Below are 24,063 nucleotides of genomic sequence, written 5' to 3'. Positions count from 1 at the left end.
GTCGAACAGCCAATGAGAACGCAAGATACGGTGTGAGGGGAAACACAGGGGAGGAGTTGTAAAAAGGTGGGACAGGTGAGTAATATACAGGGTGAGTCAAAAGTCGCAGGACACTCTTATTTCAGAAACGAAAGGGAAAATGACATATCTGAATACCCCAGCAAGTAATGGGTGACTTGAAAGCGCCATCTTGAAAGCCGCCATAGTGGATCAAGGGCAAGTTTTTCCAACGGGAAGGTGGTCATGTAGCATATCAAAGAAGACCAGAATTTTCTCAGAAATCGATTGCCGCAATCATCCTCTGATAGTTTCTGCTGCAGCTGGATCTTGAAGGGGTGCCACTTATTGGTATGAAGAATCCGTACAAGGGATGACTGGCTGACACCACATGCTGCAAGACGTCACGTGCTGCGTTGTGGACTTTTCGCAAAGGCTGCCAAAACCATTGTTGAGGTTTCTTCGTCGGTAGCGGTCTTCGGACGACCACTACATGGCTTGTTGTCCACTGTCCCGGTTTCTCGGAATTTGGCTATGAGGGATGCAACAGTGCTGTGTGAAATTGGTGGTCTTTCTGGGTGTTGGTTGTTGAAGTCTGCGGCTATGATACGGCAGCTGCGTTCCCTGGACATCAGAATCACCTCAATCCTCTCTTCTTTCATCAATTCCATCTTCAGTTACCTGTAACGAACAATAAAAGTTTTGAACTTTGTGTTGATAACTTTTGAACTACAAGAGATATAAGAAATCTGATTGCGGCAATCGATTTCGGAGAAAATTCTGATCTTCTTTGATATGCTACATGACCACCTTCCCGTTGGAAAAACTTGCCCTTGATCCAATATGGCGACTTTCAAGATGGCGGCCATGTTCCGGACATAGCCTAAAAGATAGGCCCCCTCACCCATTACTTGCTGGGGTATTCAGATATGTCATTTTCCCTTACGTTTCTGAAATAAAAGTGTCTCGCAACTTTTGACTCACCCTGTAGTTTATATCAGAATACATCGGCATACACACACATTTTATGCAGTATTTCTGACCTTATCGTTCTCTACAAAACATAACACCAACAATGCATTGCAAAAAATATTTATTAACCACCAACTCACTATAGAACAATCCATGCTGTTCCTATTTTCCTACCTGATTTTATGCTGCACATCAGCGCACAAACTTTGATCGCTCGCTACTTGTTGACGTGCATTTTTGGACGCGGTATCGTTTAACCTCTCGTCACTTCTCGTGTTTGTTTTCATGACAAAACGTAGTTTGCGAGACCAGAGAAGCTCATCTGCGATTCCAGTTGGTAATAGATCGTGTAGTGTGAAATCCCCTATCGCCGATCAGTCGTGTAGTGTAGTGTAGTGTACAGTTCACACTACACGACTGGATCTCTTGCAATCGGGAGTCTTTTAAGTCGGTGTGTATTTTACACTACATGACTGATCGGCGATAGGGGATTACACACTACACCATCTACCACCGCTAGTATCCCAAACTACGTTTTATCACGAAAACACACGTGAGAAGTGACGAGTCCAAAAATTCACGTCAACAATAAGCGAGCAATCAAAGTTGTTTGTACGCTGATGTGCAGCGTAAAAGCAAGTTGGAAACATAAATGAGTCTGAGTGGATTTGGCTACGTGACCAGCAGGGATTGTCTGTTCTGTGAGTTGGATGTAAATAAATATTTTTTGCAATGCAGCGTGGGTATTATGGTTTGGCGTGGACGATAGGATCACAAAATACCACAAATACCGCACACTGTTTGTGTGCCGATGTATTCTGATAGAAACTATATTATGCCCCTGTCCCATGTTTTTACAGCTCCTCCCACGGGTTTCCCCTTACACTGTATCTGGCCTTTTTTATTGGCTGTAGTTCAACATAGCACTCGCTGCCACTTGCAACCTGCTCGCAATGCTTTTCATGCTACATGATTTTGAGATGGCGACTGGTCCAGATATTTAACATGCTAGATATTTTTCTTGAGTCGCTGAGCACTCGGCAAGCGATCAACGAGCACTTGTGTTGAAGACTATGAAAGCAAGCATTAAATTATATTACATTTTTATACAACCCCAAATCAGAAAAAGTTACATTACTTTTATTTCATTGCAGACAGGATGAACCTGAGATATTTCATGTTTTGTCTGGTCAACTTCATTTCATTTATTAATAAACATCCATTCCTACATTTCAGTCCTGCCACACATTCCAAAGAAAGTTGGGACAGTAAAGGATTTACCACTTTGTAATGTTACCGTTCCTTTTCACCACACTTTGTAACACTCACTGGGCCTACTTTCTCAAAAAGAATGAGGTTAACAGAATAAAACAGGGGGGTACCATTTCTGAGAGCAAGAATACTATTATTCACACTACAAATTGCACATTTGATTCTCTTTACTGTGCACAGACATACAAATCACCACAATATCACCATAGACAAGTTTCCCATGATATAATATAGCCCCTTTCCTGGGATAACAAAAAAAACACATATGAAGAGTCCCTCTGCCAATAGCTTTTTAGCAGGTCTCACCAAATTCCATAGAGTCCAGTCACAGTTCAATATTCCAATCCTAGGTGATGGTTGTCCCAGTTCAATTATCCATTTGCAGTGACTGCTAATCTGGAATCCTGTGTAGGAAAGATGACTGTAGAGTAGATCCTCACCATTTGATTGGGTACACCAAACCAAGATGACCTCCAAGTACCACAAACCAGAAATAGCATTTGGCACAATTCTGACCAAAATCAGCTATAAAAGGAACAAAAAAACCCTTCTGTAAAAGAAAATTAAACAGGTGTAACTAAAGGGGTAACACACTGTTTTCTCCATATTAAACCAAAACATACATACATATGTCCACAATTCAAAAGTTACTTACATTGGGCTAATAGAACCATCACCCAACAAGGGCCCTGAAAAAGCATACACTAAGGAGCATAAAGTTGTCCTGCATGCTTCCAATTTCCACAAAGAAGCTTTTCCCTCTCAAACTTACCCTTCTTCTTCCTCTTAATTATCCACCTGAGGGTTTAACACTGCCCCCTAGCGACTGGGAAAAGAATTTCCCTAGTGACAGTGCTTGAACCTTGTCACACATTCCCTCCCTCAGAAAAAGGTTTAACCACACCATAAAACCGTTTAAGATTTTCGACATGATAAATGTCCTTTTTGTCAGGGGTATCTAACATGGATACTGAATAGTTTACTTTATTTACCTGCTGTAGAATCTTGGCAGGACCTTGCCACTTGGGGGCTAGTTTGGCCATGAATGCATCCCCCGCCCGAGACAGTGGATGGGTGCGGATCCAAACAAGGTCTCCTTCTTGAAAAGTGGTCACTTTTCTCTTCTGGTCATAATATTTTTTCTGCCGACTCTGAGCTTTTGCCACGTTGTCCTTGACCCTATCCAGCATTTCCTTTTGCCTTTGGATTGTAGTGTAGGCGTTCTGTTCAGGTTCTGGTGGTCGTTTACACAGGCGTTCAAAAGGTCCTTTGAGCTTGCGACCTAAAGCTATTTCCGCTGGAGTCATTTCTGTGCTTTCTTGCCATGCTGAATTAATGGCAAAACGAAATTCAGGAATCCAGCGGTCCCACGATCGATGGTTGTCCTTTACATAAGAAGCAAGCATGCACTTCAAGGTACGGTTGATTCTTTCGGTTAAATTAGTTCGCGGATGATAGGCAGTGGTCAATTTCTGTGTCACCCCCCACTGCTTGCATGTGGTATTAAGCAGTTGCGAAGTGAACTGGGGACCACGGTCAGAGACTAGATAAACTGGAACACCCCAGCGAGTGAAAATCTCTTTGGTGAGAATGGTGGCTATTAATGGTGTTTTGGCTGAGCGTAAAGGAAACAATTCAACCCACTTACTGCAATAATCCACGATAACGAGAAGATATTCATTTTGCTTAGTGCTTCGTGGAAAAGGCCCCATCAAATCAATACCTAGCATAAAACCAGGCTCCACTACAGGTGTTGATTGCAGAAGTCCTGATAGTTTTGCAATACGTGGTTTGTACTGTTGACATGTAGTGCATTAGGTACAATGATTCCACACATCTTTTCTGATCTCTGGCCAGTAGGCGACCTCCAAAAGTCTTTTTAGTGTCTTCATCTGTCCCAGATGACCGCTCAGTGGATTGTCATGTGCAAAGCTCAAAAACTGAGATCTTAATGTAGAGGGTACTATGACCTGGTAGGACAGTCCACCATGTTGGGTAGGCACACACCGATACAGATAGCCATTGTGAATTGTGTAGTGAATGCGAGAAGGGTCCTGGTTAGCTTCTTTAGCGGCTTGCCATAGGGGTTGAAGTGCTAAATCTGAATGTTGGCTTTTTCCCAGATCCTCCCAGCCAACTGGTAAGTCACTTATAACAGCATTTTCTTGACATGAAGCCATGATTTGTGTACTTTGTTCTTCAGATAAACTGCGTGACAGGGCATCTGGTACCACATTGCATCTGCCTTTACGATACCTGACTGTAAAATCAAAACCTTGCAGTCGAATGGCCTATCGGGTTAAGCGAGATGAAGGTTTGGGGTGGTTAAAAACCCAAGTGAGGGCCGAATGATCTGTTATGACCTCAAAACAGCGTCCTTCCAAATATTGTCGCCACTTTTCGACTGCCCACACTACCGCCAGGCATTCCTTCTCTGAAACAGAATAAGCTCGCTCGGCTTTATTCAAGAGTCGTGATGCATAGGCGGCTACATGTTCTTCCCCTTCAGTCTCCTGGGCCAGCATGGCTCCAAGCCCAAATTCACTTGCATCTGTTTGAACTTTGAATGGTTTTGTAAAGTCAGGGGGTTGTAACACCGGTGCTCTGAGAAGGGCTTCTTTAAGATCATTAAAAGCACTTTGACATTCCTTTGTCCATTCCCATAAGGCTCCTTTCTTCTTAAGTGCATGCAATGGAGCAGCGATTTCAGAAAATCGTGGTATGAATCGATGATACCATCCTGCTAACCCGAGAAATCTTTGCACATCTTTTAACTGCTTAGGACGAGCAAAGTTCTGGACCGCCTCCACTTTTGCCTTTTCAGTCGTGATCCCTTCCCTGGATATGACATGTCCCAGATAAGTCAGAGAGTGCTGGAATAGGTTGCATTTTTTTAGGTTCAACGTAAGGCCTACTGCTTCCAAAGTTTGAAATAGCTGAAGGAGATGTTGAAAATGTTGTTTGATATCTGGGGAGTAGACCACAATGTCATCAATATATACAAAACAAAACTGGCCAATGAAATCTTTTAAAACGTGTGTCATCAATCTTTGAAATGTGGCAGCGGCATTTTTAAGGCCAAAGGGAAGACGTAAAAATTCATATAAATTGCCTTTTACTGCAAATGCGGTCTTCTGTACACTATCTGCATCCATCTCAACTTGCCAATAGCCACTTTTTAGGTCCAGAGAACTAAAAACTGTGGCTCCATGCAAGGATTCTAAGATTTCTGAAATTTGGGGCATGGGAAACCCATCCAGATGTGTCTTTGCATTTAAAGCTCGATAGTCTACACACAGTCTGATACTCCCATCCTTTTTTGGGACCAGAACCACAGGTGCAGACCAAGGAGAAGTTGATGGCCGTATGATTCCCATACTCAGCATGTTGTTCAGCTCATTGTCAATGAATTGCTGTTTGGCTACCGGAACTGGGTATGCTTTTCGTCGCACAGGTACTTCATCCACTGTCCTAATGTGATGTTGGATTACCTTAGTGTGTCCTAGCACATCATTACATACAGTAGGCCAGTTGAAAAGTAGGTTCTCCAGCCACTTTTTTTCACTGTTTCCCACATCAGCTTGACTTACCAATTGATGGATAGCTTCAATGCTGACCTTAGAAATGCTTGGTTGGTCTAGGGCCAAAATCAGGCTGGCTGAAACAAGTGAAGTACAGTTTGAGTCATCATGACAAGAGAAAACATGTGTGCCGTCTTTCTTTATCATTGTATAAGTAAAACATCTAAAATCAATGTTTATTCCAGATGTAAGAAGGAATTGCTGAAATCAGAGTATTCTTCAGTTTAATGGGCAATGATAGCGACTTGACCTGTTCAAAACCTGACTCACGACACGCTGCTGCCAGATTATGTTCTCTTGGTTTTCGTTGGTCTGATTTTAAAGGAGCTACCCCTTTTGCTTTAGCTCGATGGTCCTTCCAAAAGTTGCTTTCCTCAGTTATGTCTCGTTCTACCAGGGTTCCAACCCTAACTAGGTCGTCAATGGTGTTGACTGTACCCCGCAATAGACTTCATATAGACTCATCCAAACCTTGTTTTCTTTCTCTTATCCTCCTTTCTGCTTCCACTTCATGATCTTCAGGCAGAAAAGAGTGCAAGAACGCTTTTTTAAATTGCCTCCATGTAGTAATGTGCCTTTTTTCAGCAAGCCACCAGTCCTTTGCTGTGTCAGATAAAACTGACATTAGCGTAGCCAGTATTTCTGCATCTCTGCTAAAAACTCTTCACACCTTTCAATGAAATCGATGGGATCCTCATTGTCAGGGGAGCTGTATTTGGGGAAATCCAGTTTAATGGTGGCCTGTGAATGAAGGTTGCTCCTGATAGTGCGCAGGAGTGGATGTGGCTAGTGGACAGTCAGTGCGGCTAGAAGGTACATTTAAAGGGGTCACAGCCTGCTGTTGCTGAAACATGGCCTTAATCTGCACATCCCGTCTTTTCAGACAATCGACTACTGATTGACCTAAATCTTGTATTTGGCCTTCCAACGAGAGTCGCACTCTTCCACATGCTCTCTCTAGTTGATAGTCCCATTTTTTCTCACAGTCTGCAAGACGGGATTCTAATACTTGTAGCTGGTTTTGGTGTTGTTCGCTTAAATCATGTAACTTGGCCTCATAAGTTAACCGCAGTTCCTCTAATGCATTTTCTAAACTATTCAATCTTGTTTCCATGTGGTGCACTTCCTCACCTTGATGTAGTAATTCTGCTGGTGGTGGTGGAGGAGGTGGTGGTAGCTCTGCCTCATCCAGTTCGTCGTCTGCATCAGATTCTAAATACAATTGACTAAAAGTATGGATCAGGTCATGTACTGGTTCACGACGAGTAACAAAAGGACCTGCCGTAAAATCTGGATCAAAATCTGATCTCATCCGTGTCTCGGGGGTTGATGCATCCATAGTAGCCATGGTAGATGACAAAAAGAACCTTGCAAGGAATAACAATATGAGAGAAGGTTAGTTAAAAGATTGTGATAAGCCCAGACACAACTTTACAAGTTATTGCCCACCTTCTTAGTAATCAAACAAACAAAAGAATTACAAAGTAATTTGTAGAGTACTCGATGCAATTTCAGAAAGGTCCCTGTTCGGGCACCACTGTAACACTCACTGGGCCTACTTTCTCAAAAAGAATGAGGTTAACAGAATAAAAGAGGGGGGTACCATTTCTGAGAGCAAGAATACTATTATTCACACTACAAATTAAACATTTGATTCTCTTTACTGTGCACAGACATACAAATCACCACAATATCACCATAGACAAGTTTCCCATGATATAATATAGCCCCTTTCCTGGGATAACAAAAAAAACACATATGAAGAGTCCCTCTGCCAATAGCTTTTTAGCAGGTAAACTTAAACAGTCTCACCAAATTCCATAGAGTCCAGTCACAGTTCAATATTCCAATCCTAGGTGATGGTTGTCCCAGTTCAATTATCCATTTGCAGTGACTGCTAATCTGGAATCCTGTGTAGGAAAGATGACTGTAGAGTAGATCCTCACCAGTTGATTGGGCACACCAAACCAAGATGACCTCCAAGTACCACAAACCAGAAATAGCATTTGGCACAATTCTGACCAAAATCTGCTATAAAAGGAACAAAAAAACCCTTCTGTAAAAGAAAATTAAACAGGTGTAACTAAAGGGGTAACACACTGTTTCCTCCCTATTAAACCAAAACATACATATGTCCACAATTCAAAAGTTACTTACATTGGGCTACAAGGGCCCTGAAAAAGCATACACTAAGGAGCATAAAGTTGTCCTGCATGCTTCCAATTTCCACAAAGAAGCTTTTCCCTCTTAAACTTACCCTTCTTCTTCCTCTTAATTATCCACCTGAGGGTTTAACACTGCCCCCTAGCGACTGGGAAAAGAATTTCCCTAGTGACAGTGCTTGAACCTTGTCACAACTTAAAAGACGTTTTGGCACCGAGGATACCAAGTGATTTAGTGTTTCAGGTTTTGTTTTGTCCCATTCTTTCTGCAAACACCACTTAAGATGTATAACAGTACGGGGTCGTCGTTGTCGCATTTTTCAGTCCAGTCCACTACCCGTACCCTCTTCTTCCACAGCCATGTTTTTGTAATGTGTGCAGCATGTTGAAAAATGCATGGACGTCCCTGGAAAAGATGACGTCTTGAAGGCAGCACATGTTGCTCTAAGATCTCAATGTACTTCTCTGCATTAATGCTGCCATCACAGAAGTGTAAATGACCTTTGCCAAGGGCACTGACACAGCCCCATACCATGACAGACCCTGGCGTTTGGACTTGTTGCTGATGAATGGTCCTTTTCATTTTTGGTCCGGAGCACACGGTGTCCATTTTTTCCAAGAAAAAAGACCTGGAATGCTGATTCTTCTGACCACAGTACACGGTTCCACTGTGTGATGGTCCATCCTAGATGCCTCCGAGCCCAGAGAAGTTGACACCGCTTCTGGACATGGTTAACATAAGACTTCTTTTTTGCACATTTTGCATTTACACCCTGAAGCTCTTCCTGATTCCTTGAGTCGGTTAATGTTATTATGCACTGTAGAGGGAGAAATATGCAAATCCCTTCCGATGTTTCCTTGAGGTACATTGTTTTTAAACATTTCAATAATTTTCTCATGCATTTGTTGACAAACTGGAGATCCTCTGGTCATCTCACTTTGAGCCTATCCTGGATGCTGCTTTTGTACCAAACCATGATTACAATCATCTGTTTGGAATCACATCATTATTTAGTTTTTACACCTCATTACTAGCCCCAAATTGCGTCCCAACTTTTTTTGGAATGTGTTTCAGGCCTGAAATGCAGGAATGGAGGTATATTAACAAATTAAATGAAGTTGAGCAGACAAAACATGAAATATCTTGGATTCAAACTGTCTGCAATCTGCAAACTCGGGGAGTTTATTAAGAAGTGAAAATGTCCTTCTGGTTATATGCAAAACAAACTTTTTTATTGTTCTTTCAATATCCTTTATGTTAATGTGCAGCACAACTTTAATTTACTGTCTGGATCTTGTGTTACTGCAGGAGAGGTTCCAATGTGTCTCTTACCTTGGATATGTGCACTCCTGGTACCACAGAGCCATATAGCGCGTTGGCATCTCCTCGAGACCAGAGCACGCAAGAGTACCTGGAAAATGCATCCAACCCTCTCACGCCTGAACAGCTGCACAAACGTGCTATGGATGAGGCTGTTCTACAAGCTGAGTTTTATGTAAGAATAAATGTATATTTAATTCTAACAACATGTAGCCTGGGTTGCAGTATGACGGTTACCAGATCAAAACTGTTATATTATATTATATAATATTTAAATATTACAATTTTTAACTAGATATAATGGAATCATGTTCAGTACATGGTTTCTAAACTGTTGCAGCTCTGGTAATCCCAGCTAGCTGGTGTTTTGTTGGTGCTGATATATTGTATTACATGGATTATACACTGATCAGCCATAACATTAAAACCACCTCCTTGTTTCAGCTCCACTTACCATATACAAGCACTTTGTACTTCTACAATTACTGACTGTAGTCCATCTGTTTCTCCACATACCTTTTTAACCTGCTTTCACAGGATTTTTGCTGGATTTATTGAGGTGGTGGATCATTCTCAGTACTGCACTGACACTGACATGGTGATGGTGTGTTAGTGTGTGTTGTGCTGGTATGAGTGGATCAGACACAGCAGCACTGCTGGAGTTTTAAAAAACCGTGTCCACTCACTGTCCACTCTATTAGACACTCCTACCTAGTTGGTCCACCTTTTAGATGTAAAGTCAGAGATGATCGCTTGTCTATTGCTGCTGTTTGAGTCGGTCATCTTCTAGACCTTCATCAGTGGTCACAGGACGCTGCGCATGGGGCTCTGTTGCCTGGATATTTTTGGTTGATGGACTATTTTCAGTCCAGCAGTGACAGTGAGGTGTTTAAAAACTCCAGCAGTGCAGCTGTGTCTTATCCACTCATACCAGCACAATACACACTAACACACCACCACCATGTCAGTGTCACTGCAGTACTGAGAAGGATCCACCACCTAAATAATACCTGCTCTGTAGTGGTCTTGGAAGAGTCCTGACCATTGAAGAACAAGGTGAAAGCAGGCTAAAAACATGTAGAGATACAGATGGACTACAGTCAGTAATTGTAGAACTGCAGAGTGCTTCTATATGGTAAGTGGAGCTGATAAATTGGACAGTGTGTGTAGAAACAAGGAGGTGGTTTTAATGTTATGGCTGATCAGGTGGCGCAGCGATAAAAACACAAGCTGGAACCAGAGCTGGGATCTCGAATACATCGAATCTCAGCTGAGCGGCCACATGAAAAACGATTGGCCTGTTGTTCAGATATGGGCGGAACTAAGCCGGATGGGGTTTCTCTCCCATGACTGGTGCAATTACGACCTCTGCTGGCTGATTGATGGCGCCTGCACAGAGATGAGAAAAGAGTGCTCTCAGGGTGTGTCTCCCCGTACACAATGCTGAGCTGCACTGCACTCGTCAAAGTGTAGGTGATAAGATGCATACGGCATGCTGCCGTGTCGGAGGGGGCGTGGGTTAGCTTTCGTTCTTCTCAATCAGAGCAGGGATTGGCATTGGTGGAGAGGAAGCATGATGCAATTGGGCAATTGGATGCGCAAAAAAAAGGGGAGAAAATGCATAAAGTTCTGTCACGTTTTTAGATTATTACAAACCAAAGCGTGCTTATTACAAAACCCTGTGTAGGAAACAGTGTAGTTTGTTTTATTTCATAACACTAATGGATTAATTGTTGAGGATGTGAGATATCTCCAAGAAATAAGATAGGTTCAAGATAGATTTTCTTTATCTTAGGTGAGTGATTTATCATTTATAAAGTGATTTTTATTGTGTTTAAACTGTGGTTTTAGTTGTGGCAGTAGTAGATGATTTTTTAAAATGCTAAAAGTTCAAGTAGATCAGTGTGTTTTAATTTCTTAATCAGTGGTACATGTTAATGAAGTCATCAAGTTACGGCAGTTGCCGACTGAGTGGCAATTAACAGCACACTGTTGGAACGTATCTTCGTGTGTTATTTGCTTTACACACAAACAATGGCCTTTTTTACATTGTGTTATTTTCATTAAGCAACAGTATCGGATCGGATTACACGTTTTCTTTTCCTTCCGATATCTGATCCAGTGATTTGGGCCAATATCGGACCGATACCGATACAGAGTAGCCCTAATTGTTAGCATCTTTAGCCAGTGACGATTTTTATGTCTATTGCATTATCCTCTTCTAAATAGGAGACACCTATGAACTTTGTGGACCCCAAGGAATACAACTTTCCTGGTGTGGTGAGGAAGAATCGGTACAAAACTATCCTGCCAAGTAAGTATTTATATATATATATGTAATTAAAGAACATTAAGTTAATAATCAAAATATAAACAATATTGAAAAATTTGGTTATTTGGACATTCCGTTTCAAATTTAGAGCTTTTTTGAGGTAAAAAAAAATCTAAATAATGATGTGATTTTAAACAGTTGATGTCAACAGGTGATTGTAATCATGATTTGGTACAAAAGCAGCATCTATGACAGGCTGAGTCTTTGAGAAGCAAAGATGGGCAGATGATCTTCAGAGAAAATTATTGAATTATTTAAAACCAATGTTCCTCAAAGAAAGATTGGAAGGGATTTGCACATTTCTCCCTCTACAGTGCATAACATCATTAAATGATTCAAGGAATCTAGAGGAATTTCAATGCATAAAGTACCCTCAGATGGCACTGCATTTATCAATAGCTGATATAACCACATGGGCAAGGGATTACTTTGGCAAACCTTTGTCAAGGACTATAGTATTAAGTTACATTTACAAATGGCATTTAAAACTTCACTGTGCAAAAAAGAAGCCTAATGTTAACCATGTCCAGAAGCAGCGTTAAGATCTCTGGGCTCTCAGGCATCTGGGGTGGACAGTTACACAGTGAAAACATGTATTGTACTAAGACAAATCAGTATTCCAGATGTGCGGCACGGTGGCTAAGTGGGTATCACTGTCGCCTCACAGAAGAAGGTCCTGGGTCCGGGTCCTTTCTGTGCGGAGTTTGCATGTTCTCCCCGTGTCCACGTGAATTTTCTCTGGGTGCTCCGGTTTCCTTCCACAGTCCAAAGGCATACAAGGGAGGTGAATTGGAGACACTAAATTGTCCAAGACTGTGTTTGATATAACCTTGTGTGAACTGATGAACCTTGTGTAATGAGTAACTGCCGGTTCTGTCATGAATGTAACCAAAGTGTAAAACATGACGTTAAAATTCTAATAAATAAACAAACATATTTCAGATGTGCTCCAACTAACACAACCCAATACCATGGCAAAGGTCATTTACACCTCTTAAATGGCAGAATTAATGCAGAAAAGTTCATTTAGATCTTAGAGCAACATATACTGCCTCTAAGATGACATCTTTTCTAGGGATGTCCATGAAATTTTCAACAAGAGCTGCATGACTGTGGAACAAGAGGGCACAGATATTGAACTGCTCCCAATAGAGAATGTGTGGAGAATTTTGAAACGAAAAATGCAACGGCAACCCCATACTGTTACACGCCTTAAGACATGTTTGCAGGAATGGGACACAATAACACCGGCAACATTCATTCCTTGGTGTCCTTGTTGCCAAAATTGCCACATTACAAAGCTGTGAATGCTTTACCGTCACAACTCTTTTTGGGAGTGTGTCCTGCCGCCGCAAAAGCAAAAATGAATGTGTATTAACAAATGAAATGACGTTGACCAGACAAAACATTAAACATCTTGTGTTCATACTGTCTGCAATGGAATAAAAGTTCAACTAAATGTAAGAAATACTGTTTTATGTGCATTTTCCATATTGTCCCAACTTTTTTGATTTGGGGTTGATTTTGGAATATTTGAGGCCCTCTCTAAGCTAAAAGCATTATATCAAATAGAATTCATGGCTGTTAGTATATTAATAACTCTATGGCATTAATATTTCAGACACACACAGTAGAGTTTATCTTCAGACAGCGCAAGAAGATGACTTTCTCAGCACCTACATCAATGCTAACTATTTAAAAGTAAGTTACTGTGAATTTACATTGTTTACATTTTAGCTAGGATTGCTGTGTTTGTTTATTTACACATACACTATACAGCTCCACTTACCATATAGAAGCACTTTGTAGTTCTACAATTACTGACTGTAGTCCATCTGTTTCTCTGCATGCTTTGTTAGCCCCCTTTCATGCTGTTCTTCAATGGTCAGAACCCCCACAGGACCACTACAGAGCAGGTATTATTTAGGTGGTGGATCATTCTCAGCACTGCAGTGACTGTAGTGGTGTGTTAGTGTGTTGTGCTGGTATGAGTGGATAAGACACAGTAATGCCGATGAAGTTTTTAAACACATCCTCACTGTTACTGCTGGACTGAAAGTAGTCCACCAACCAAAAACAATCCAGCCAACAGCACCATGTAGGCAGTGTCCTGTGACCACTGATGAGGTCTAGAAGATGACCAACTCAAACAGCAGCAGTAGATGAGCGATCGTCTCTGACTTTATATCTACAAGGGGTAGATAGAGTCTATTTGTCTAATAGAGTGGACAGTAAGTGTACACGGTATTTAAAAACTCCAGCAGTGCTGCTGTGTCTGATCCACTCATACCAGCTCAACACACACTAACACACCACCACCATGTCAGTGCAGTGCTGAGAATGATCCACCACCTAAATAATACCTGCCCTGTGGTGGTCCTGTGGGGGTCCTGACCATTGAAGAACAGAGTGATATCGGCTAAAAACACATATAAAGAAACAAATGGACTACAGGCAGTAGTTGTAGAACTACAAAGTGCTCCTATATGGTAAGTGAAGCTGATAAAATGGACAGTGAGTGTAGAAACAAGGAGGTGGTTTTAATGTCATGGCTGATCAGTGTAGAACCCAAATGACCATAAGAATTTGGACACTCCATTCAAACAATGCATATCTGTACATGATGTTGGAGTGTGTCTTTGGGATTTAGTGTAAATTTTTCAAAAGAGCATCGATGAGATCAGGCACTGATGTTAAACAAGAAGGCCTGGCTTGCAATCGATGTTCTAATTCATCCCAAATGGGTGTTTACTGGGGTTAAGGTCAGGGCTCTGTTTATCCCACTGGTGTTCCACCACAGCAAATTCATGCATTGTCTGTCCCAGCTGGTTTTTGCAGATGGCCAGTTCTCAATATTGACTATCCTTGTTCTATCCACTGTCTCCATTGTGGGCTGTGGGTTATTTGCGAGTTACTTTGTTTCTGTTATTTTGGCCACCTTATTCATTTGAAACTATCCCTTTTTTCACTTGCAAAGTGTGACCCGCCCTGTTACAACCGATCGACAAAAACATTGGGACCACTCCCCAAACATGTGCATGCCAATACCTATTTGGTAATAACTGTGCATGTCATGGTCAGGGATATATTAAATAGTGAAAGCAGTAGATATGGGCAGGTATAAGAGCCAATTGTTATTGCCAGACTGGAGTGAATTATATCAGAAACAGCAAGGGTTGCTCACGGGCAGCCATAACAAGTATCCACTCACTTCGAGGAAGGACAACAGGTTGTTGGTCATCCAAGAGTCACTGATGCTAGAATACATGAGGTGAATTGTGTATGTACATCTCTAGTATTAATATGTGACTGCCTCACAAAACAGTAAGTCGAACCTTACTTTGTTTGGGGCTGCGTACCTGAAGGCCAGCCAAGAGGCCGATGCTAACTTTTGTCCACCATCCAAAGTGCCTGCAATGTGCCAGCAGGCATCCAGACTGGACTTTAGAGCAATGGAAGAAGGTTGACTGGTCCAATTAATCCTGTTTTCTCTAAGACAGTGTTTCTCAACCTTTTTTCAGTCACGGGACCCTTTAAAAGTATGCAAAATCTCAAGTCACCCCTATTTTGGCAGGGATAAATGAGAGGCAGACACGGAGCCCCTGGTCCAGAGCCCTCAGTCGCTCCCTGTACTTGTTCTTGATGTAAGTTAGGCTCGAAAAGCCCATGACCGAATCAGATTTAACATAATTAAACAAGTTTATAGTTTATTTCTCAATTATTTGTCATTATAATAAGAGCACTGCTTCTTTTCTGCATGTTCTCTCTGTAGCTCGGTTACGGCTCTCTGAACTCAAACTCAAAAGAAGCTTTATTGGCATGACAAATAAAGACATTCGTATTGCCAAAGCAAGTTAGAGACAGCTCTTATTATAATTCCCTCTACTGATGGAAGTGGAATGGGTGGATTACAGCCGATAAGATCTGCGCAGAAATAAATATATATAGCGGCTCCCAGAGGTGCAACTCGGTTCCTTTAGTTCATTTTAAAGAGCCGCTCAATAGAATCGGATCGTTCGTGAACGACCCATCATTATCAGAATATTTTTGACGGCACCCCTGACGAAGCCAGACGCGGCACCCCGGTTGAGAAAGGCTGCTCTAAGATCATGTGGACCGCCAGGCATGTGTGCTTTGTTTACTACTGGAGTAGATGCACCGAGACCACAATGTGCTGCACGCAAACAGCCCTGTACCTTGCAATGTAAAGAAGCTGGAGGACCTGCTGGTAACATCTTGGTACTAGATACCACATGACCTTTAGATGTCTCGGTTGGTTAGAGCTGTTTTGACAGCATATTAGGCAGGTGGTCCTAATGTTTTGGCTCATCAGTGTATAATACATATGAATTGTATTGAAAAGTTGCACTTTTGTATGCACCTATAATCATTACATGGTCATTATCATGAATTATTCTCATGCTATGTTACTAGGGCTATGGTGGGCAGGAAAAGTCGTACATTGCAACCCAGGGTCCAACTGTAAATACAGTTAAAGACTTTTGGAAGATGGTCTGGCAGGAGCGCTGCTCAATCATTGTCATGATCAACAACATTGAGGAGAAGAACGAGGTCAGTGCACCTTATGTTTCCTTTTTTTTTTTTTACTATTTTGAATTCGTAATATTGACATTTATTATTAATACATTCAATAATTGACATAAAAAATAAACGTGAGCTAAACTAAACTATGTATAGACGAGTATGTGGTAAACTGTATATGTGTATGTTACAGAAATGCACAGAGTATTGGCCAGAGGACAGTATGACCTGTGAGGGCATTGAGATTACTCTTAAACAGTTCATCCAAGCAGATGACTACAGTCTGAGGATCTTCACTGTGAAGGTGACATTCTGGCTTAGGCATTTTAAAACACCACTGTGTATTTTACAAATGCTGTGTTAGTGTGTAAAATGAAATGAATATGAAAATATACACTAATGAGGCATAACATTATGATCACCAAGATGTTAGCAGCAGATCCTTTAACTCCTGTAAGTTGCAAGGTGGGGCCTCCATGGATCAGCCTTGGATCAGGCCATCCACATGAACCTTACTGTAAAAGAAAACGTGATTCATCAGACCAAGCCACCTCATCCATTGCTCGGTGGTCCAGTTCCGATGCTCACGTGCCCATTGTTGGCGCTTTCAGTGGTGGACAGGGGTCAGCATGGGCACCCTGACTGGTCTGCAGCTATGCAGCCCCATACGCAACAAACTGAGATGCACTGTGTATTCTGACACCTTTCTATCAGAACCAGCATTAACTTCTTCAGCAATCTGAGCTACAGTAGCTCGTCTGTTGGATCGGACCACACGGGCCAGCCTTCGCTCCCCACGTGCATCAATGAGCCTTGGCCGCCCATGCCGCTGTCGCCGGTTTACCACTGTTCCTTCCTTGGACCACTTTTGATAGATACTGACCACTGCAGACCGTGAACAGTCTAGCCATCACAATCTGGCCCTTGTCAAACTCGCTCAAATGCTTACGCTTGTCCATTTTTCCTGCTTCTAACACATCACCTTTGAGGATAAAATGATCACTTGCTGCCTAATATATCCCACTCACTAACAGGTGCCGTGATGAAGAGATAATCAGTGTTATTCACGTCACCTGTCAGTGGTCATAATGTTATGCCTGGTCGGTGATTGCTCTGTGATTGCTTTTGGGATGTTTTTGCCTTGCTGGTAATGTTTTTTAATTGTGGAACATGATAGAATGATGGTGTATGTTTGGTTATTTGTTTATGTTGTAAGGCAGGATTCCAAAAGAAAAATTATATTAAAAAGTAGCAAAATAAAATAGCAATTAAATAATTAAATAAACAACAACATTACAAAGTGTGATTTTTACAGAAGTGAAAATGTGTGTGTGTGTGTCTAGTACGAGGACGAGGAGCGCAGTCTCAGGCACTATTGGTACACGTCGTGGCCAGATCAGAAAACGCCAGACAAAGCTCCGCCTCTTTTACAACTGGTTCAAGAAGTGGAGGAAGCAAGAAAACAAGCTCCGCCCAACAGTGGATCTGTCATTGTCCACTGCAGGTACCTTTAGGATTTATATTATTTATTATACACTGATCAGCCATAACATTAAAACCACCTCGTTTCTACACTCATTGTCTATTTTATCAGCTCCACTTAACATATAGAAGCACTTTGTAGTTCTACAATTACTGACTGTAGTCCATCTGTTTCTCTGCATATCTTTTTAGCCTGCTTTCACCCTGTTCTTCAATGGTTAGGACCACTACATGACCACCACAGAGCAGGTATTATTTAGGTGGTGGATCATTCTCAGCAGTGACACTGACATGGTGGTGGTGTGTTAGTGCGTGTTGTGCTGGTATGAGTGGATCAGACACAGCAGCACTGCAGGAGTTTTTAAATACCGTGTCCACTCACTGTCCACTCTATTAGACACTCCTACCTAGTTGGTCCACCCTGTAGATGTAAAGTCAGAGATGATTTGAGTTGGTCATCTTCTAGACCTTCATCAGTGGTCACAGGACGTTGCCCACAGGGCACTGTTGGCTGGATGTTTTTGGTTGGTGGACTATTCTTAGTCCTGCAGTGACAGTGGGGTGTTTAAAAACTCCAACAGCGCTGCTGTGTCTTATCCACTCATACCAGCACAACACACACTAACACACCACCACCATGTCAGTGTCACTGCAGTGCTGAGAATGACCCACCACCCAAATAATACCTGCTCTGTAGTGGTCCTGGGAGAGTCCTGATCATTGAAGGACAGGGTGAAAGGGGGCTAACAAAGCATGTAGAGAAACAGATGGACTACAGTCAGTAATTGTAGAACTACAAAGTGCTTCTATATGGTAAGTGAAGCCGATAAAATGGACAGTGAGTGTAGAAACAAGGTGGTGGTTTTAATGTTATGGCTGATCGGTGTAAAATAGTGCTGTGTGTGTTGTCTTCCAATACTGACCCAACTGTGTGTGTTAAATTTTCATGCCTTGCCGCAAGGGTCTTCTGGTCAAATTACTCACTACGTTGGCAATACTGTGTTATTTCTTTTCCTTTCAGTGCAGGGATTGGTCGCACTGGCTGCTTCATTGCCACCACCATCCTGTGTGAGCAGCTGAGGCGTCAAGGCGTGATCGACATCTTGCAGACCACCAGTCAGCTACGTTTGGACAGGTATAGGCCTATGTACTGTAAATGTAGGGTCTGTCTGAAGACCTAGCAAGCTCTCTACATGAACAGCGGTGTATGTCATCCTACGCGCACTCTCGAGAACAAGCCTGTCTCAATTATTAGATGTCTTAAAATGCTGCCTACCGAGATGCCTTATTCTAAGCGATATTCTGACAGAGTAACAAGGAAGCATCAAATGCTGCCTCAGCGGTGAAGGCCACCCCAAATAAAGTATAATATATTTGCAATTTTGAGCTTGTTATTGACAATTTGTTAGCTGGCATGCTAGCTGGTTGTGTCGCCTCAGCCCATTAGTTTGAATGGCCTGAGGCTAACTCTGTTAGCTTAGTAGACTAGAATTGCGTCTATATAATCTGCCTTATTAGTTTGATGTATTATTAGAATCTGCCTAGGTAGGCAGCAGGCAGTAAGGCAGCTCACTAGGTTTTCAGACAGACCCATAGTTACTCTGTGTGTGTGTGTGTGTGTGTGTGTGTGTGTGTGTGTGTAAACCTCCTTTTTGTATTTGCCTACCTCACTCAGGCCATACAATGTGAGAATGTGTCAAGCGCTCAGGTGGTAAAACACACCAGAGCCGACATCTCAAACTCATGGCTTTAAATCTCAGCTCCGCAACCGGCAGTCCGGGCGCCTATACTCACAACGATTGGCTCGTCTGAAGGGTGTGATTGCAAGAGTGAATTCCTCATCGCTGCTGCAATTACGACCTCTGCTGGTTGATCTATGGCACATACACAGGAGATTGGTGCTTGACTCTCCATGCGCGATATGAATGCTTTTACCGACATTTAGTCAAGTGCACTGGTCAAACTTGTCAAATCATGACGTAACTGGAAAATGCCTTTCTTGAGCAGTTGCCACAAAGTAATAACAAGTATACACCGATCAGGCGTAACATTATGAGCACCTTTCTAATATTGTGTTGGTCCCCCTTTTGCTGCCTCCATCCTCCAGGCCACCCAAGAAGGATGGGTCCCTGCTGAGTCTGGTTCCTCTCAAGGTTTCTTCCTGTAATTTTAAGGGATTTTTCCTTGCCACTGTCGCCCTCGGCTTGCTCAACAGGGATTTTTGGTCTGTTTGTCCTGGATTCTGTAAAGTTGCTTTGAGACAATGTCCATTGTAAAAAGCGCTGTATAAATAAATTTGACTTGACTTGACTGCCAAAACAGCCCTGACCCGTCGAGACATGGACTCCACTAGTGCCCTGAAGGTGTGCTGTGGTATCTGGCACCAAGATGTTAGCAGCAGATCCTTAAACTCCTGTAAGTTGTGACGTGGAGCCTCCATGGATCTGACTTGTTTGTCCAGCACATCCCACAGATGCTCGATTGGATTGAGATCTGGGGAATTTCGAAACCAAGTCAACACCTCAAACCATCGCTGTTGTGCTTCTCAAACCATTCCTGAAGCATTTTTGCTTTGTGGCAAAGCGCATTATGATGCTGAAAGAGGCCACAGCCATCAGGGAATCCCGTTTCCATGTAAGGGTGAACATGGTCTGCAACAATGCTTAGGTAGGTGGGACGTGTCAAAGTAACACCCACATGGATGGCAGGACCCAAGGTTTCCCAGCAAAACGTTGCCCAAAGTATCACACTCTGCCGGCTTGCCTTCTTCCCATAATGCATTATGGTGCCATGTGTTCCCCAGGTAAGCGACGCACACGCACCCGACCATCCACGTGATGTAAAAGAAAACGTGACTCATCAGACCAGACCACCTTCTTCCATTGCTCTGTGGTCCAGTTCCGATGCTCATGTGCCCATTCTTGGCATTTTCGGTGGTGAACAGGGGTCAGCATGGGCACCCTGACTGGTCTTTAGCAATTTGAGCTACAGTAGCTCGTCTGTTGGATCGGACCACACGGGCCAGCCTTCGCTCCCCACGTGCATCAATGAGCCTTGGCCGCCCATGACCCTGTCGCGGGTTTACCATTGTTCCTTCCTTGGACCACTTTTGATAGATAGTGACCCCACAAGAGCTGCAGTTTGGAGATGCTCTGACCCAGTCGTCTAGCCATCACAATTTGGCCCTTGTCAAACTCGCTCAAATCCTTATGCTCGCCCATTCTTCCTGCTTCTAACACATCAACTTTGAGGATAAAATGATCACTTGCTTCCTAATATATCCCACTCACTAACAGGTGCCGTGATGAAGAGATAATCAGTGTTATTCACTTCACCTGTCAGTAGTCATAATGTTATGCCTAATTCGATTGTGTTTTGATCTGAGGACTGTAAAAACTGTAGCATGCTTTGTGGATGGCCGCACTGTGAGTCTGATACCCATCCAATACCAATCTTGCTGAACTTTCTGTGTGGGTGTTTGTTTTTATACAGTATAACCATTTTTTCAACTTACGTTCTTGTTGATTGCACAGAGGGGGCATGATTCAAACGGCGGAGCAGTACCAGTTTGTCCATCACGTTCTGAGCCTGTACGAAAGGCAGCTGGCACAGAGATCGGAAGAATAGCGTCTGCCGCAGCGAAAATCCCAACCCGCTGCTTTTTTACATCCACCGTCACGTGACATCAGTCGGTCATGCGTGTACGTTCTGCTCCGTCCGGAATGTATCAAACTGTAATCAAACGTTAACTGTGGGTTCATGAGCAAACCTACACCTACATCTCAGGACTTCACCACCTTGATGCCCGTCTCTATCAGCACAATCAATACAGCTTCATAAGGCATTGTGGAGGACTGGAGCATTGTCTCTGAATAATGCCAACATTATTTAACCCTGGTCTGTCCTAACGTTTCACTTATTCTACAACACAGACCCCATCTTGTCGGCTAAAATGAAATCACTATAAGATGGAGCACTTAACGGTAGTATTTAAAATGCAGTATTTATCCTCGCTATCTGTAGCGGTAGATAACAATTCTGTTTTCTTATGGCCTCCCCAAAAAAACCACTGTGAAGTGCCTTGAAACAGTATACAGCTCCAAACACTTTTCATTACATAATTATAAATAATTTTAGATTGTGTGATTCATGTTGTTATATTGTATAAAGACTTCACTAGCCTAACTTATAAAAAAAAAATACAATAAAAAAAACTGAATGTACAAAACAATTTAGATTAGATCATTAGTAATGTTATACCTTGTGATATTATTATTGCAACCATGCATACAAATATTCAATGAATGAAACGTGAAGACATCCAAAAGTAGCCTTTAAAAAATCATTAATACATTATCATTCTTCTTTATTTCAGATATACGTACACTGATCAGCCATAACATTAAAACCACCTCATTGTTTCTACACACATTGTCCATTTGATCTGCTTCACTTACCATATAGAAGCACTTTGAAGTTCTACAATTACTGACTGTAGTGGTGGATCATTCTCAGCACTGCAGTGACACTGACATGGTGGTGGTGTGTTAGTGTGTGTTGTGCTGGTATGAGTGGATCAGACACAGCAATGCTGCTGGAGTTTTTTAAATACAGTGTCCACTCACTGTCCACTCTATTAGACACTCCTACCTAGTTGGTCCACCTTGTAGATGTAAAGTCAGAGACGATCGCTCATCTATTGCTGCTGTTTGAGTTGGTCATCTTCTAGACCTTCATCAGTGGTCACAGGACGCTGTTGGCTGAATGTTTTTTGGTTGGTGGACAGTGAGGTGTTTAAAAACTCCAGCAGCGCTGCTGTGTCTTATCCACTCATACCAGCACAACACACACTAACACACCACCATGTCAGTGTCACTGCAGTGCTCAGAATGATCCACCACCCAAATAATATCTGCTCTGTAGTGGTCCTGGGAGAGTCCTGACCATTGAAGAACAGCATGAAAGGGGGCTAACAAAGCATGCAGAGAAACAGATGGACTACAGTCAGTAATTGTAGAACTACAAAGTGCTCCTATATGGTAAGTGAAGCCAATAAGGAGGTAGTTTTAATGTCATGGCCGATCGGTGTATCGATTGTGCTTAATACTTTTCTATTGAATTGTGTTTCAACTTCTTCCTGTAAAAGTTTCCTACCGCCCCCCAAAAATATGCATTAGGTTGATTGGTTACTCCTAATTGCACCTATGTTGGACGCTAATATGCTACCCGACTTAACAGACACAAATGAGAATTCACGTCCTTGCTGTTGTTGGCACTCCTAACATGCTAAAGTGTTCAAAGTGTAAAAGTCAGAAATTGACCAGTGTTAAGATGTGGGCAGCGGTCACATGGAAATTGAATAGACAGTGGAACCTTGAATATCCGATCTTCAATTAACCGTGCGTTCAGTTAGGCGAGATCTGCAAAAAATAAATAAATAAATCGAAAAAGCAGCTCCACAGTGCCAGGTTTCAACAGGACCTTTAGCTGAAGATAAAAGAGTTCAATGTACATGTACTAGGCTGCTCAGGTGGCACAGCGGTAAAACACACGCTAGAACACCAGAGCTGGGATCTCGAAATACATCGTATCGAGTCTCAGCTCTGCCTGCCGGCTGGGCTGAGTGGCCACATGAGCAACGATTGGCCTGTTGTTCATATAGGGGTGGGATTTTAAGCCGGATAGGGACTCTCTCATGACTGATGCAATTACGACCTCTGCTGGCTGTTTGATGGCGCCTGTACAGAGGCGAGGAAAGAGTGCGCTGATCAGGGTGTCTCTCCGTACACAGTGCTGATCTGCATATGCACTCGTCAAATGTAGGTGACCAGATGCATACGGCTGCTGCCCACGTGTCGGAGGGGGCTTGGGTTAGCTTCGTTCTGCTCAATCAGATCCGTGGTCGGCATTAGTGGAGAGGAACCATGATGTAATTGGACACGCTAAAGTTGGGAGAAAGAGGGGAGAAAATAATACTATGGTATTAATTGACAAAACCACTAAGAATTCAGAAGACAGGAACGTACACGTGTGTTAAAGCTGCTCCAGTGCTTTTCTTGGAAAAGATCGTGCGTATCGCACTGACCGCGTTGCGGACGCCTTGTTCCGAGATCAGTTAACTGGTGACGGAATTACCCTAAGAAAGCGATGAAGAGGTGGGAGAAGATAAACCTTCAGAAAAGAAGCTTTGCTTGTGGAAGAACTGAACTGTCAATAAAATTGAAGCGCTGCAAGAACACAAGGCAGCATTTACTGTCAGATTGGTTTTTTTTCAGGAAACCTCTTTAAACAACACCTCAAAGGGTAACATTTTTACAGTACAGTATCTACAGTAGCATTTGCGACTTTTTAAAAAACATTTTTCTATGGCCGCTCAGGTGGTGCAGTGGTAAAATAGCACCA

The 24,063-nt window shown here is 42.5% G+C and overlaps 1 protein-coding gene across 1 annotated transcript in view; it reads left to right on the top strand.

Annotated features, from left to right (window-relative positions):
• Positions 1 to 21,837, top strand: part of ptpn5 (protein tyrosine phosphatase non-receptor type 5) — a 63,407-nt gene extending 41,570 nt beyond the window's left edge. The window contains exons 6-13 of the mRNA XM_062989654.1: positions 9,294 to 9,480; positions 11,535 to 11,619; positions 13,259 to 13,338; positions 16,072 to 16,209; positions 16,373 to 16,483; positions 17,523 to 17,683; positions 18,683 to 18,796; positions 21,195 to 21,837. Of these exons, the coding sequence (XP_062845724.1) occupies positions 9,294 to 9,480; positions 11,535 to 11,619; positions 13,259 to 13,338; positions 16,072 to 16,209; positions 16,373 to 16,483; positions 17,523 to 17,683; positions 18,683 to 18,796; positions 21,195 to 21,288 (970 nt within the window). The 3' untranslated portion in view covers positions 21,289 to 21,837. The remainder of the gene's footprint in view (positions 1 to 9,293; positions 9,481 to 11,534; positions 11,620 to 13,258; positions 13,339 to 16,071; positions 16,210 to 16,372; positions 16,484 to 17,522; positions 17,684 to 18,682; positions 18,797 to 21,194) is intronic.
• The last annotated feature ends 2,226 nt before the right edge of the window (positions 21,838 to 24,063 follow it).

The sequence above is a fragment of the Trichomycterus rosablanca genome, chromosome 27, assembly GCF_030014385.1.
Source record: "Trichomycterus rosablanca isolate fTriRos1 chromosome 27, fTriRos1.hap1, whole genome shotgun sequence".
Taxonomy (NCBI): domain Eukaryota; kingdom Metazoa; phylum Chordata; class Actinopteri; order Siluriformes; family Trichomycteridae; genus Trichomycterus; species Trichomycterus rosablanca.
The sequence above is the reverse complement of the archived record's forward strand: the minus strand, read 5'-3'. Positions and strand labels throughout refer to the sequence as shown.